Genomic DNA, 14,697 nt, shown 5'->3' on the forward strand with positions numbered 1-14,697 from the left:
TCTCTAGCTTCTTGTTTATTAGACAACACATTCTTCTATAATCCTAGGCAGCTGCGCTGCCTCTATGTCTTCTAATTGGTCCATAAACAGGCTCTGTTCCAATTCGGCTAGATTGTGGGGCACCATGGGTAGATTTACGTCGGTCCAACCATAGACCGTAACACACCTTTAGTAGGCTTTTAAAAAGATTATACATAAGCTCTATTCTAAGTTTAGTTAATTTAGTAATACAGAGGAAAATAAGATTAATTTTGTATAGCTTTAAAGAAGGGGTAGCAGAGGATACCTAATTCACTCATCTGTACACTCATCTAGTTAATGCTAAGGAGAATTAAGGCTGCACAACTCGCGCATGGCTGGCAGACTTGGTATTAAATATATTTTAATTATTTACTTTAAAAAAAGTATGTATTTCTACATAACATTAAGTGCGCGTGGTTCTTTTTCGCGTCGCGATTTGGTGAGAAAAAAGTGATGCCAAGTGACTTTTAACACGCGACTGTACAATCTGTACTATGTACTGTATCTAGGATATCATTAAATATACAGGATGGCTCACGAACTCGGTACGTTCGTGCTGATCACGTGAACCTTACGGTTCACTTTGTAGGGACCGTAGTACGCCCCGTTGGAAGCCCTGAATCGGTGCGGCCCTAATTGGCGATGATATATAAGATGCGAGGGAAGATGAGATAAGCGCCATAGGCATAACTTACTACCCGACGATTCGCGCATTCCTTGATTCAAAAAAGACAGATCGCGGAAGGATTTTCCGTAAGCTAGAGGAATGTCGATTATTCTGGGATATGTCATGTGGCGTTTGGGGAAGATAAGCCGTACAGGACCTAAATGGGATCCTGACTCTAGAATAGAGTAGTGAACGAGGAGAGTGCGAGATGTCTAATGGAAGGCATTGTTGGGGGTATTCAAGAGTGGACGGCGCGTCGTGAGAGTATAGGAAGGCTTGACGATCAAAGTTGTTGTTGCAATTCGAAAGTCTCCCTCGTTTACCCCCTGTGCTACCAACCTTGTATATATCTTGCATTCCACAATGAGGCACCGATACGTGTAATTGAAACGAAAAAAGGTCTCTTCTTGCCGAATGATAGAGCGACCTTGACACTTGGGCTGCATTTATGAGGCACTTGGTTTCACTCAAGTGATTTAGAGAGAGAGTCAACATACACTATAGTTCCCTTGTCATACATCCCTGAGAATCGCTTCATTGCCAGCTCCTATCTATAGGATGAGTATATGATAACGTTAAGGGCTTCGTATCTGGCAGCCGTCAGTTACTGTCTTCTTCGGCTATATAGATCGTAAGGCGAATCATACCTCATGCATATCGAGTTATTTTGGGTAGTCTTTGATGTGGTAGCTCTTCAACTTAATAAATTGATCGAAGCCGAATTTGCTCAGTGTTTGTCCTTTTCCAGAGTCCTTCCACCCTATCCATGCAAGGTCCTGACAGAGTTAGTATTGAAACAAGCCGCGTGACATTGATGAACTCACTGGACTTGGGTAGTCACAACGGTTTACCTAAGGTTGTTAGCACATTAGTTTGTATTGTGGAAGGAAAGTCTTACAAAAACGGTTCCGGCCTCAACATCCTCCATGAGTTCGTGGCCCTTGTCAATATCCCTAGTCCAGATACTCGCCGTAAGACCAAATTGACTCTCGTTCATAAGCTCGATAGCCTCTGCGTCATTTTTTACTTTCATTACAGGAATGACTGGACCAAAAGTCTCTTCTGTCATGACAGACATTTCATGAGTCACATCAATCAAGAGTGTTGGTGCAACGTAGTTGCCATCTGGAAGCGGGGATTGGAAAGACTCGTTCGCTGGTGTTGCATCTTTGGCACCTTTTCGGAGCGCGTCTTTGATATGTCCGCGAACCGTCTCTGCTGACCGTTTAGAGACCACGGGGCCAACGTGCGTCTTAGTATCAAAAGGATCCCCTAGTTTGTACCCCTTCAGGACTCCTTGGATTGCAGAAACAAATTGGTCGTGGATCTTCTCATCCACGTATACCCTTTCGATGCTGCAACAGCTTTGACCTGAGTTAAAGACTGCACCATCTACGATCTCTTCAGCAGCCCACTGAACATCTACGTCACATCGGACGTAAGCTGGATCCTTGCCACCAAGCTCAAGACATACTCGAATACCTACTCGATCGCTTGCAGCCTTTTGTACAGCAAGACCATTGGCGACTGACCCTGTGAAGCAAACCAGCTGTATTTGTGGGGATCGTATCATTGCCTCAATCTGGGTTAGAGACCCACAATGGAAGACCTGAATAACCCCCTCAGGAAGCCCAGCATCACTAAAAGCCTGCTGAATCTGCTCGCCACTCGTCGGTGTCTGAGGAGAGGGTTTCAGGATGACAGAGTTTCCGGCAAGCAAAGCTGGCACTATCGAATTCACAAGGGTCAGATAAGGATACTGCAGGACAGGTTAGCGTGCGAGAAAGAATTTGTAGTTCGTCACACGAACATTCCACGGAAAAAGAATCAAGACTGGTCCCACTGGAATTTTCTTGATGTAGCGCTTGAAGCCCTTTTCCGCCTCACCTAGCGTATCACTGAGAACTTCTGGGCTAATCTTGAGAAGATATTCGCCGCGCATTACGGCAGTGGCGACTTCTTTTGCACTGTAGGCGATGGGCCGCCCCATCTGCTGCGTGATTTCTTTAGCCAATTCGTCCTGCCGCTCCTTGAGTAACTTCAGCGCCCTCTTGACAATGGATTGCCTCTCTGAGAGGCTCGTGCGGCGATACGACTCGAACGCGCGCGTAGCCGTCGCAGGAATAGACTGGAGATCGGCATCTGTTAGGCTGTTGCGTGTGAGGATTGGCCTGTTGGTGATGGGAGAGATGGTCGTGATGATCTCCACAGACATGATGGTGCGAGTCGAGGCGTGACCTCTAGTTTATATTAATTGAATGGCGAGAGACGAGAGAGGGCACCAATGCTTCAATGCGGTTAATTTTGAGGTTGAAGTTTGTCGACCTTTTGGCCGCCGATTTCCGGTGACGTTATTACACTAATGCCCTGATATGACCTAGCGCGGAGGGTTGGAGCGTAAGGCTCGGGAGTCCGATTTCATGCTTAATTCGAGGGTGCATCACAACTTCACGTGCACCACCTGACTTTGCCATCAATATATCACAAACGTGATCATCACTGCTCTTCATATTGGGCAATGCCTTGTACATGGCTCTGAATTTGGCGCGGCGTGGATTTTGGAGGGGCGACGACACCCCTGTAGGACACTTTGCGCAATTTAGGTAAGCTCCAATGTAAGGATACCCGGCAAGTCACTGACTGATTGCGGTGACAAGTACCTATCTCTCGTGTGCGCACCGCTGCGAATTGAAGATTGGGACCGATAGCAACGCAGAAGTGCAAAAGATTGGAGATCTTCTCGCCCAAGCAGCAGCTGGTGGGTTCCCAAAGACTGGTCCATGGAAGGGCACATGGCTTCAGGCATTTTCGCTCCCCGTGTGTACTTAAAGATCGAGGACACTTGAAGATTTGAGTACCTCGCCAAGCCCGGGAAATTGGAGAGCAATCCAGGAATCATGGTGTCATTCCCTCTTCTCCCGCTCAGTTCGAGGGACAGGAAGGAGTAAAGTGGGCAACACAATATTTACGATAACTAATCGGCCCCTTGGTTCTGAAATACGTTTGTTGCATTGTCTCCGTGGCATTGCAGACACTCAGAAAAGGGTACGGCTACGACCAATCGTGTTGTCCCAACAAATCAGCTAACAAAGGCCACTCCTCTCTGTATCCCATGCCTGATCCTCATTTTTAGGCCAGAATCCTTATGAAGCTATCTGATCTCAGAAGGATCACGAAGGATCCAACATGGATAACACTGAAATGATGCGGTCACATGTTGCAGTGGCAGATGGTAGGTGAGAGACAGTACTTCCCTTTGTCAACAGTTCGGCTACACCCTTCTCTACACAGCCTGTGCATGCCGAATACTAAATGCATCTTGCTGCACAAGTAATATCTTGGGATCAACAACCCGTCTTTGAGTCGGGCCTGGGGAGCCGTAATTGCGACGAATCTTCATTTTCGTTTCCCTTGATTGGATTTTGAACCCACTCAGGATCACGGTACTCCTCAGGAGAACCTTAAGTGCCGATCCGGTCTGATGGAGTCGCGGCGGAATTCTGTCGCGATCGTCCCTGCCGACGAGCAGCGTCGACCTCAATCGAACTCTGTGCAACCACCACAGAGGGCAGGATCCAGTGTTAAGCCTTGGTCTAAGGGCTCGGCTAACGCAACAATCTCCCAAATTCAGCCCATGTCATGATGTCTCATTTCGATTCCAACTCAGATCGGAGCTACATTGTTCAGGTGTTGCGGGCCCACACTTTCCTATTCAATCTCCAGGGCCTTCGCATTAACACAAATACCTTCTCGAAGCAGTCACTGGAGTGCCATTTATCCCTCATGATTGGGCAGTGCCCCCCAATGAGGCGGCGGTCGTTACCGTACCATGTTTGTGGCATTGGTGGCGAGGGCAATATCCGTTTGCTTGACAAAGGATACAGAACCTTTTATCAGGCAATACGGGAAGACTGCGGGATATCAAGTACGGAATTCGTAACTAACTGCTGTTCAGGTTGCATTGAGTGCATAAAAATGCTGCTCGAGGCAAAAGCCAGCCCAGACAGCTCGAAAAATTCCAAAATTACTATTGGTCGATTTTAATGCACTCTTGGACCTCATCCAGTGGCTTCGCTAATCCACGTGCAGTTCACCAACCTTGTTACGTATCGAGGGGCGGTATGCATCCGCTCACACTTTGAGGTAAGTCTTGAGTGGCCCGCCGGATTCGAGAGCGATCCCTGTCCCAGGGTCCCCTCTGTTCATCTGGCTCGACAAATTTGTCCCTCGTGGAGGGTGTAAATCCCTTCTCAGTGGTCCAGAGTCCCTCTGAACGCCTGCCGCCCGGTTCGTCTGCCGCTTTACCGACGAGTTCGAGCGCATCAGCAAAGAAGTAGCTACCACGAGCAAACGACGAACCGTTCTCTGCCATGGGCGCGTGTTGTGAGGCTGCCTGCGTTGGCGGAGAAAAGTACCCGTTCCCGAATCGGCATGGAGCGAAACCTATCTCACCACCCCAGTTTCTCTCGAAAATCTTGCTTCTCGCCCAGCTGACATCCGTGGCGGCCACACCTCAGCAGTCCCACACCTAGACCAAAGTTCGATCGTCCATATCATATTCTCAAGTTATGCTATCACATCTTTCTTCCCCTGTCCATGAAGCCCTCGGAATAGGACCTTCCTCAGGAGATTGGATCGAAGAACTTACCCCGACGACTTAATGAGGACGCGTCCTTGTTATTATGGCAGTTCTGATACTGATCGCCCGGAGGGCCTGCGCCGGCTGGAGCAGCAAGTATTCTCGAACGGTATATGGACGTTCCTGCAGTAAAGCGTGCCAAGCCGTAAAAAACGCGTTGGAGCAAATGAGGTCAGGACCTGGCCGTTGAAATGCGGAGCGATCCGCTGGCTTTACAGAATCGCCGGCCAATCCGGGGTGGCAGGATCATTCCACTCGCTGGCAAACAGTGGCCAGGGCCGAGTCACGATGCAAGCCGAGTCTGATGGCGAGGCCGTATCCTCATTGTCATCAGACAAAGACGTTAGGTTTATTATTATTATGATCGGAGCAGGCAGCGCCGTTAAGCGCAGAGGGGAAGATGGGCTCTTAGCGCAGAGGTCGTCGGCAGCATCTGGCCGCCACTCGCCCAGTCATAGGCCACTGCACAGGCTGGACCAGGCACGCGCTGACATGGCCGTGCCGCAACCTCTCATTTTGGACCTCATATCATAATACAGAGTATTATAGACCAGAGTTTGCGCAACAAGCCCTCTCTCCAGGCCCAGTTTGGCATTCAGACAACATCTTCACTGCAGGTGACGGTCCCAGCGCCTTCATATTGTGGAGGAGCTCCATAACATGCATTACCGAGCCCTGATAATGGACGGCATTATCATGCGCAGGCCTCCAGAGCCTTGACGCAAGCGATTTGTTTCTGGGGTTGCCCCGTCAAATTCGACTGGACCCTGCGAGTTACGACGATGCTCTGGAAGGGTTTTGGAAGGCTCTGAGACCGATTGCATCGGCGCATCGTGAGCATTGATTCATGCTCTCCACGGCTTCTTCTGGTAGAATTCTGGATGAAAAGGCTGATCAGCGCAGGCGGGCAGGGCGCGGGCGCTGGACGGCTAGCGGAATGGATTATTCGCTGGGATGCAGTATGACCGGCAGCTGTGGCGGGCAATGGGCGACCCTGCTTGAGCACGCTCGTACTGGAGGGTACAGCGAACGGCGGCGATGGGCGGAGGCCAGAGGGTCCCGTGCCGTCAGCAGGCGGGTTTGCTGGCGGATGCACAGAGGAGGGTGGTCGACACCAATCACGATGCAGAGTGTTTCCTGATCGCCCAGACCGACGAGGGCGGCGGGCCTCAGGGTGGCATGGTTGTTCGTAGGTACGAAAGGGTACATGTCGAGCCGGCATCGGTACGGGGCCATCCTTAAGAGACCCGCATATAGGGTCGGGATCGCACCGATCAACCAATATCATTTTTTGATTGCGAGCCTAACCCGCGGCGAGCACTTGGGGTGCATCCGTTCAAGCTCGCGGCACCGACGATCCAGCGGCGCAGTGGACTGTGCTCAACGTGGAAGCGTTGCCTGCTGGCAGGGGACCCGGTCGCCTGCGAGGCCTGGGGCACACGGGGGGGGGGGGGGGGGGGGGGGGGGGGGGGGGGGTTGTACTGGGGGTGAATGCTGAGGGGACTAGGGCAACGGGGCCATCTCGTTTGCAGACGCAGCCCATGTGGCCCAGAGAAACCTCAGACGCGCGACGCAGCTAGACCCGGAGATGGGACAGCTTCTCCCATGCCATCCGGTATTGGCCACCCTGCAGCTCCAAGCACTGGCGACCTGTACTATACCCCGCGACCTCCACTAAGGCGGAGAGGGCAGCGGCCGACAGCTATATTGTACGCAGGCACACCGCAGCGAGACAGAGAGGCAGCATCGGCACGACTGACTGACACCGCGACCTGCATACATCTTTTGACGACATCCAGTCCCAGCCCGGCGCTGAGCCTAATCCATTCTTCTCACGCCTCGCAGAACCCGCACCACTCTTCGACGCCGCTGCAGCGTCTGTCAGCGCGTTCAACTCCTCCATCTCTTGACCATATTTTCGCCACTGACGGTTCATTACTGCACGAGAACCTCGTCTTGCTTTCCACTGTCGTCGAGCAGAGGTGCAAGTGTGGCCGAGGCCACGGACGCTAGCAACATGATTTCCACCAGCCTCCACCAGTACTCGCCTGCCTTCAGCCATCTCCCCACACCGAACATGGTCAGCCACGAACAACACCTGGCCGCGCAGCATATGGGCCCGTCGCCGCTCGACACTCTGGCCCATACCTCGCAGTATGCTGCGCTTCAATTCCACCACAACCGCCAGATGTTGCCTAATGCCAAGGGTATCGTTAAGCAACATCGCATACCGTACTCCAACGGGCCCATAGCTGCCGCACCCCGCAACCAGCGCGAGGCAATGCTTCACGAGCGAACAGGACGCGGAGCTGCAACGTCTGGCCCGGTGCGACGCCGCATCTCCAGGGCGTGTGACCAGTGCAATCAATTGAGGACCAAATGTGACGGGAAGGCGCCGTGTGCGCATTGTATGGGTACGTCTCACCAGCCGACTTTGACAGATGTGGCGCCGTCAAAACAAAATAAACTAACTATTGAGCACCAGAGTTTGGTTTGACGTGCGAGTATGTACGTGAACGCAAGAAGCGCGGCAAGGCTTCAAGAAAAGACATCGCCCAGCAGCAGGCCGCGGCGGCAGCAGCAGCAGCCGCAGTCGCTAATGGCACCGCACCTCCATCGGGCGACGGATCTGCTTCTGGTAGCCCTCAGTCACGGAGCAACGGTTTTGCTGAGGAGCAGAAGATGGCCGAGTCTTCACAGAGCGGTGTGGAGCAGTCCGATGCCCAGCGGCCCTTGCCCGATCTGCCTCCCCAGAGCCTTCCAACCCCGGGCCGTTCAGCCAGCATGGCAACGACCCGAGGCATGGAGACTCCAATGTACCAAAATGTCGCTCCAATGGCACGGACGATGAGTATGGGTGCCATTGACCGGATGCCTGAGCCCAATGTTCATCAGATGCCCGTCCCCAACGACACCATAGGACCAATGCAACCTCCTCGAATTCAGACTTCTGGACTACAGATGCACGACCGCTCGATAGTAGCTATTCCTGAGTATGCGTCCATGGAGGACTTCCACCGCAACCTTATGCATCAATCACCACACCCTATGATGCAGAACGGCATGCCCCATCCGATTATCCCTTCAAACGGCATGCCAGAGTATACCGACAGCCCCTATTCCATGATGAGCCCGCAGAGTGCGCAAGCACCACCCAACGCTTTCCGGATGGGTACCGCAGAATCACCAATGCCCGGATTTATTGGAAACTCTCCCGTCGCTGGATCTCCCGGATGGCTTTCTCTCCCTTCGCCATCAACTACTATGTACCCAGGTGCACAGCACATGAATGCTTCTCAACAACTGCGGTATCCGGTTTTGCAGCCAATTGTACCACACCTCACCAACATCATCCCAATTTCATTGGCATGCGATTTGCTGGAATTATATTTCCAATCCTCGTCTTCCGCCTTCATGCAACCAATCTCGCCGTACGTGCTCGGTTACGTCTTCCGGAAACGCTCGTTCTTGCGACAGAGCAATCCACGCTTGTGCAGCCCAGCGCTACTCGCAAGTATGCTTTGGATTGGCGCACAGACAAGCGAGTCACCTTATTTGACCTCACAGCCGTCAGCACGGGGCCAAATTTGCGAAAAGCTTCTCAATTTGACCATAAGCCTCCTAAAGCCGCTCATTCATTCGTCCCCTAGTAGCGAAGCTAGCCCCACATACACCAATCCAGTCATTAATGGCGTCGCCCTCGGTGGCTTTGGCATGCCTGCACAAGAGACGGAAAGAGGTTCGCCTGGTGCTACAGGTGGCTTGGACGACGTTGCAACCTACATGCATCTTGCTATTGTTGTGTCTGCCAGCGAGTACAAAGCCGCGAGGTATGTTAAGAAGCACGCTGCTTGAACCACATTGCTAATTGATTGCGAAGCCTTCGCTGGTGGAATGCTGCCTGGTCTTTGGCAAGGGAATTGAAGCTCGGTAGGGAGGTGCCAAACACACCTCCGCCGGAACATGGTGAAGAAGATGATACCGACGCTCCAGGTGAAGTTGACATGGATCACATGAATGGACCGCATTCGAATGGACAGAATAGTCCCGCAAACCTCACAGAAGAGCAGAGAGAAGAGCGCAGGCGGATTTGGTGGCTCTTGTACACCATGGACCGTCACTTGGCACTGTGCTATAACAGGCCATTGTTCTTTTTGGACAGAGATTGCGATGGCCTTTATCAACCGGTAGATGACTCCCTCTGGCAAGCCGGAGAGTTTTTCGATGGGGACTCCGCTCAATCGTTTTCAGATACAACCTCCCCTTATTTACACCGACGACGAGGTCCAACCTTTGAGTGCACCGGACACTCCATATTCGGATTTTTCCTTCCTCTGATGACTATACTCGGGGAGATAGTCGACTTGAATCACGCCAGAAATCACCCCCGTTTTGGTGTACGCTTCAAGAACGGCTCCGACTGGGACGATCACGCCGCTGAGATTACTCATCAGCTCGAAGCCTACGGCGACAGCCTGCAAGAATTTAAGACACGAGCGGTCAACGAAGCTAATGCAGAATCTCATGATGCAATGCAGCATGAGGTCGGAGGTACTCCCTCCGCCCGATCCGTCAATTCTTCGTCTTCACGCGCCCAGGAATCACTGCTCCTTGCTAAGATTGTAGTTGCGTATGGCACACACCTGATGCATACCCTTCACATTCTTCTCAATGGAAAGTGGGACCCGATTTCCCTGCTAGACGATAATGACCTGTGGATATCATCGCAGTCGTTCATTGACGCGACAGGGCATGCAGTATCAGCCGCGGAGGCTATCAACGAGATCCTGGAGCACGATCCCGATCTCAGTTTCATGCCCTTCTTCTTTGGGATCTATCTTTTGCAGGGGAGCTTCCTCTTGCTCTTGATAGCCGACAAACTCCAGGGCGATGCAAACCCCAACGTGGTCAAGGCGTGCGAGACAATCGTGCGAGCGCATGAAGCTTGTGTTGTCACGCTCAACACAGAGTATCAGGTGAGTGAATTCAGCCTCTGTTTGGAAGTGTTTCATTGCCACACTTATCGAATTTCCCATTATATCCGAGATGAGTGACATCATGCTAACCAAACATGCAGCGAAATTTCCGGAAGGTCATGCGCTCCGCATTATCGCAAGTTCGGGGACGCGGCGGCATGGACGAGTTCGGTGGCGACTATGCTCAGCTCCATCGTCGTCAGGTTCTGTCACTGTACCGATGGACTGGTGACGGCACTGGCCTTGCGCTCTGAATGTAACATCCAGATTACCTTGAATTCTTACTCCTTTCACTTATCTTCTCTCCGATATCGTTATCACGTATCACCATTGTAAAACCGCCTTTCTACTTCTTGCAACAGTGTGCAATTTTCCCCTTTCTCTGCTCTTGGGTAAGGAGCCCATGGGTCTATGCGGCCTCATGGATATGGAAAGGAGGCGGAACAGTCGGATGGCTGGGTTGGGCTGGATGGGTTGGCGGACGGCATTTCTTGGGCTTTGGCGAATATCTGGTTCTCACGTATACTGTTTCGGCGTTCCCCATCCTGCACCAAACAAGCGAATTACTCGGGCTGGCGGCACGGTCTATCGATTATGGTCTTGTTTTCCTTCTCTTTATCACGCGCACACACTCAATCACCTTACTTCTTACATCTGTACCCGCACACTTGCACCCTTACTCTATTATCATTGTTCTACTAGCGAGGCGTCAGTCGGACAAGTGTGCGTCGTATTATCACTAGCCGGGGAAACCGGGCAATCTCTCCAGTTTCCATTATATACCACTCACCACATTTTCTCTCGCGAAGGATTTTCCAGGCATATCACGGAAGCGTGACACCGGAGCAGAACCACCCCAAAAACCTTAGTGGGAAAAAAATAACCACATCAGTCCATTAAACAAAGAAAATAATGTAATATTAGTTAACGTGGCCGACAGAACGATTCTTTAGCGCTCGGCTCGCGGGGTTTCTTAGTGGTCTGGCTGGTTCGCTTTCTTCGTTTCATCAAAGGTTGGTACTATAGCCCTGGCCACGGCGTGTTAATGTTTCAGCTTAACCCTGCCCCAAGCCTTAACGAACCCCATAATTCACCCCAGTGCAAGGCTTTCAACCTTCCTTTTTCTTCTCGCCCAACCAAAGTTGTTCAACCGGCCTCATCAGATCCACAGTATTTGATCGTGATGACTCCAGCAGCTATTCCATCCCACACATGTCACCCATCATACAACCCCTTTTCCCCCTCTCAGACTTTCGGAGCTGTATCACCGTCCTAAGGCTAGTATCGTACCATCTATTCATTCTATAGTCTGTCTGATACCATACAAGACACAGATGCAGAACCAACAAACACAAGTCAGAGTAAGCGCGCGCGAACGGAGTACGGCGCAGCAATTCAGTGGACGTGATGGATGTGTGGATGCCGGTGATGGTGATGTGCAGAAGAAATCTCACCTGCACCGCACCGCACCGCCGCAGAGCCGATGCAGACTCATACCTGGATCCGCTCGGCCATATTGGGAATATATAGCACTTGCGCTCTGTTATTAATGCGAAAACTGGACGGAGATTTTGGTTAGATTAGGAGAAGGTTTGGTGGAAGGTCTGGAGTATATTGTTAGTAGATAGTTGTATGTGCTGCCATGTGGAGGGTTGGACTTGGGTTGGACTTAGTCGAGCTGAGTTAATGGAGTTTGGAGCACGTGGGCAAATGTGGTAGTGTGTCACGATGCGGCACTGTGGATCGCGACAGACTAGGAAAGAATGCGGATGGGTGTATGTAGGCATCGAAGCTTCGGCACGAAGTGCAAAGGCAGGGAGGTAGGCAGGTAGGTATATGTACATTGGTACAAATCCTATTCTGGTACTTGGTACCTTGGGGACCACATCCGAATCGGGCTCTCTCCTTCCGTCTCTTCTTCCCCTGACCAGAAACTGAAGCTCTCTAGGACCTTTTATCTCGTTGATAAGAACTTCAGACGTCGAGACCACCTGTTCGCATTCCTCCAGTCTACTCTAAACACACCCTTCCATAGTTCACTCACCCGCAGGAATCAAGACACTGCCAGCCCAACTTACTTGATGCTTGCAGTGCATGTTTCAGATCATGTGTAGCTCAGGGCAGGGTGGGAAGCAAAGCCTCATGGAAACACCTTTGACGATCTTGCCCTGCAAGCTCCAAAATATTATTAGGCTTGGCAGGGCTGGTTGGGGGGGTGCTCATGTATGTATTGAAGGTATTAGTGTAGTTGAGTCGTTGAGAAGGAGTGGATAGAAAGGAGGGCAACGGCGCGCTGCTGCAAAGCACCTCCCAATCTGCCATGCACCCTATATTTTCCTTCCCTCGTTGGCCGCTGGGGATGGTCGTTAAGTTTTAGGTTATGCGTGCTCCCCACCAACCTGCCAACTGTTCGCGCGACACCTGGCGGCGACTTGGGTCAGATAGAGTCCAGGTCCTAAGTCTCATGACACGTTGTCCTGCACCATGGCCGTCCGCGCAGTGCAGAGCTCTCACTCGTTTGCCATTCGTATCGCAGCTGAAGCACAAGCGAATGTATGTTCGGTGAGTATGGTAGGTCGAGCCCAGTTTCATCTTAATACGCCCCATTAAGCAGCATGGAGAGCCACACCACACCATCAGCATGCTGAAGGCACAGCACAATCACGCCCAACTTTGCTCGTCAATTGAGTTGCAACATGTGTTGGTGGTTTGTCGCTTACAACAACCATCCCAAAAGCTATGAACCTTCACATACTTACCTAGAGGTATCATTTTCGCATCTGGCATCCTCGTTGACGGAACCCCTCCCCTCCTCTCCGCTCCGCCGGGGATCACCTACAGCAAGACAAGGTAAATCCAGGGAAGAGCATATTGCGCTGGGTGACACCACGTACGGCAACGCTAGGTTCAGCTGCCGTGACATAGCCACCACTTCGCCCCTCCACATTCTCCGCATTTCCCAGCTTTTGCATATTCGAGCAATGAACCAGTTCATCTGAATAGATGGCGAGAACAACCAAACCTGGGATGGGAAGAGTGACCCCACAATCCTCTGGGGCTCAATGCCATAGCACGGACAATTTGTAGTAGGCACAGCATGCGGAGAATATAATGCTTACGTTGTTGTGGGACCACCTACCTCGGAGGCTTGAATACCAACTCCGCAAATACTGAATCTTGAAATTACAATGGGTAAAAATTTCGATGATGTGAACTGATTGTAACTTAGGTCGGGTTGATTCGCGGCAACTAGATTATCGATGGTGGAAAAGAGAAACAGAGCGATATTCGTATTTGTCGAAGAGTGATCGTCCATGAGCCGGCGCTATGGTGTTCTAGAAACAGGTTATTTGATGAAGGCCGCCGGAATAGTCTCAACCCTGACCTTCAGCGTATACGCGACTATATTATGGTGACGCAGTCAGTGAAGACATGATGGGGCGATATCGGCGGAGGCTCACACACAGACGCTTTGCCTGCGGACTTTGTCTCGAGGTTAGTGGCTTGCTGATGGCGTTGGCTTGCGTTGGATTTGCAAACGGCTTGCGCTTCTGCGTCTCTGAAGAGGAAAGGACTGTCGGTTAACACGAATGCGAACATCATATCGCGCTGCGATCGCATCACGCACGCGGCGCCAGCGTTGAGAATCTGTACTCGGCCAGAAGCAGAAGCGACTGACAGGATCTGCACTTGTACATTGTGGGGAAAGTGAGAATTAAGGTTGGGCGGCCAGGGGATATGGGTACCTCGTCTTTGACTGGGCGTTTGTACCTGCAAGTACACACCAGCACTAGCATTCTCTTCAGCGATTCGCCCGGAGCTGAAAATCAAGACGGTCAGGGGTGATATTTAAGGTAAGGGATGGTTCCCTGGTGACCAGTGGTGTGGATAGAGAACCGTTTTAAGGCACCTGTGCAGGATATTAGGCTAAAGAACGGATGATGGCTTGATCATTGATGTGGAGTTGCGTTAGCCACAGCAATATTTGAACTCTGCTAAGATCTTGCTTGACCGCCTCGACGTATTGGGCTGGCAGAACGCAATTCCAAATCCTTCAAGGAAGCGAAGATGAGAGGGCTATGAGGCAATGTGTCGTGTTGAGGCGTCTCTTTTGCAATCGCGGTGGGCCGTTCCGCTCGGAGAGGCTGCTTCCTTCGCATCCTTCTGCAGGCCAAAGGGATGAGCCCGCCACGGAGCGGATTTCTCCATCATGATGCCGCTTCCCTCACAGCATCATGATTCATAGCGCCCGAGTTGGAGTCTTCGATGACCAGGTACTTCGTGCTTGTAGTGGAACCATGGTCGTGGCAACAGGTCGTGTTACATTCACCAGCGCGGACCATGACCTCGTGAGGCATAAATTGATAGCTGTTGGGACGAGAGTTGTAAAATTT

General features: G+C 51.5%; 4 protein-coding genes across 4 annotated transcripts; 1 reads left to right on the forward strand and 3 right to left on the reverse strand.

Annotated features, from left to right (window-relative positions):
• Positions 1–1,098: 1,098 nt before the first annotated feature.
• BDR25DRAFT_282188 (aldehyde dehydrogenase) lies at positions 1,099–3,008 on the reverse strand. The gene is made up of 5 exons (XM_033687948.1): positions 2,499–3,008; positions 1,587–2,447; positions 1,513–1,539; positions 1,336–1,464; positions 1,099–1,278 (listed from the first exon to the last, which is right to left on the reverse strand). The coding sequence occupies exons 1-4, from the start codon at positions 2,901–2,903 to the stop codon at positions 1,351–1,353; spliced, it is 1,407 nt and encodes a 468-aa protein (XP_033550841.1). The 5' UTR covers positions 2,904–3,008; the 3' UTR covers positions 1,099–1,278; positions 1,336–1,350.
• Positions 3,009–5,526: 2,518 nt separating this feature from the next.
• Positions 5,527–6,741, reverse strand: BDR25DRAFT_126943 (uncharacterized protein). The gene has a single exon (XM_033683780.1). It carries the CDS (start codon positions 6,613–6,615, stop codon positions 6,022–6,024), a length of 594 nt encoding a protein of 197 aa, XP_033550842.1. The 5' UTR covers positions 6,616–6,741; the 3' UTR covers positions 5,527–6,021.
• A 603-nt stretch (positions 6,742–7,344) lies between these two features.
• Positions 7,345–10,557, forward strand: BDR25DRAFT_217393 (uncharacterized protein; the record flags this gene model as incomplete). Its single annotated transcript, XM_033684906.1, has 4 exons — positions 7,345–7,741; positions 7,813–9,157; positions 9,208–10,303; positions 10,405–10,557. The coding sequence occupies 4 exons, from the start codon at positions 7,345–7,347 to the stop codon at positions 10,555–10,557; spliced, it is 2,991 nt and encodes a 996-aa protein (XP_033550843.1).
• A 1,326-nt stretch (positions 10,558–11,883) lies between these two features.
• Positions 11,884–14,646, reverse strand: BDR25DRAFT_352467 (uncharacterized protein; the record flags this gene model as incomplete). The annotated part of the gene is made up of 17 exons (XM_033695012.1): positions 11,884–12,294; positions 12,329–12,342; positions 12,382–12,417; positions 12,463–12,656; positions 12,699–12,780; positions 12,818–12,895; positions 12,963–13,018; positions 13,063–13,122; positions 13,151–13,361; positions 13,436–13,628; positions 13,721–13,956; positions 13,983–14,123; positions 14,181–14,213; positions 14,240–14,248; positions 14,316–14,467; positions 14,496–14,506; positions 14,533–14,646. The coding sequence occupies 17 exons, from the start codon at positions 14,644–14,646 to the stop codon at positions 11,884–11,886; spliced, it is 2,031 nt and encodes a 676-aa protein (XP_033550844.1).
• Between the last annotated feature and the right edge of the window lie 51 nt (positions 14,647–14,697).

This window comes from Lindgomyces ingoldianus (genome assembly GCF_010093535.1).
Source record: "Lindgomyces ingoldianus strain ATCC 200398 unplaced genomic scaffold BDR25scaffold_8, whole genome shotgun sequence".
NCBI lineage: Eukaryota > Fungi > Ascomycota > Dothideomycetes > Pleosporales > Lindgomycetaceae > Lindgomyces > Lindgomyces ingoldianus.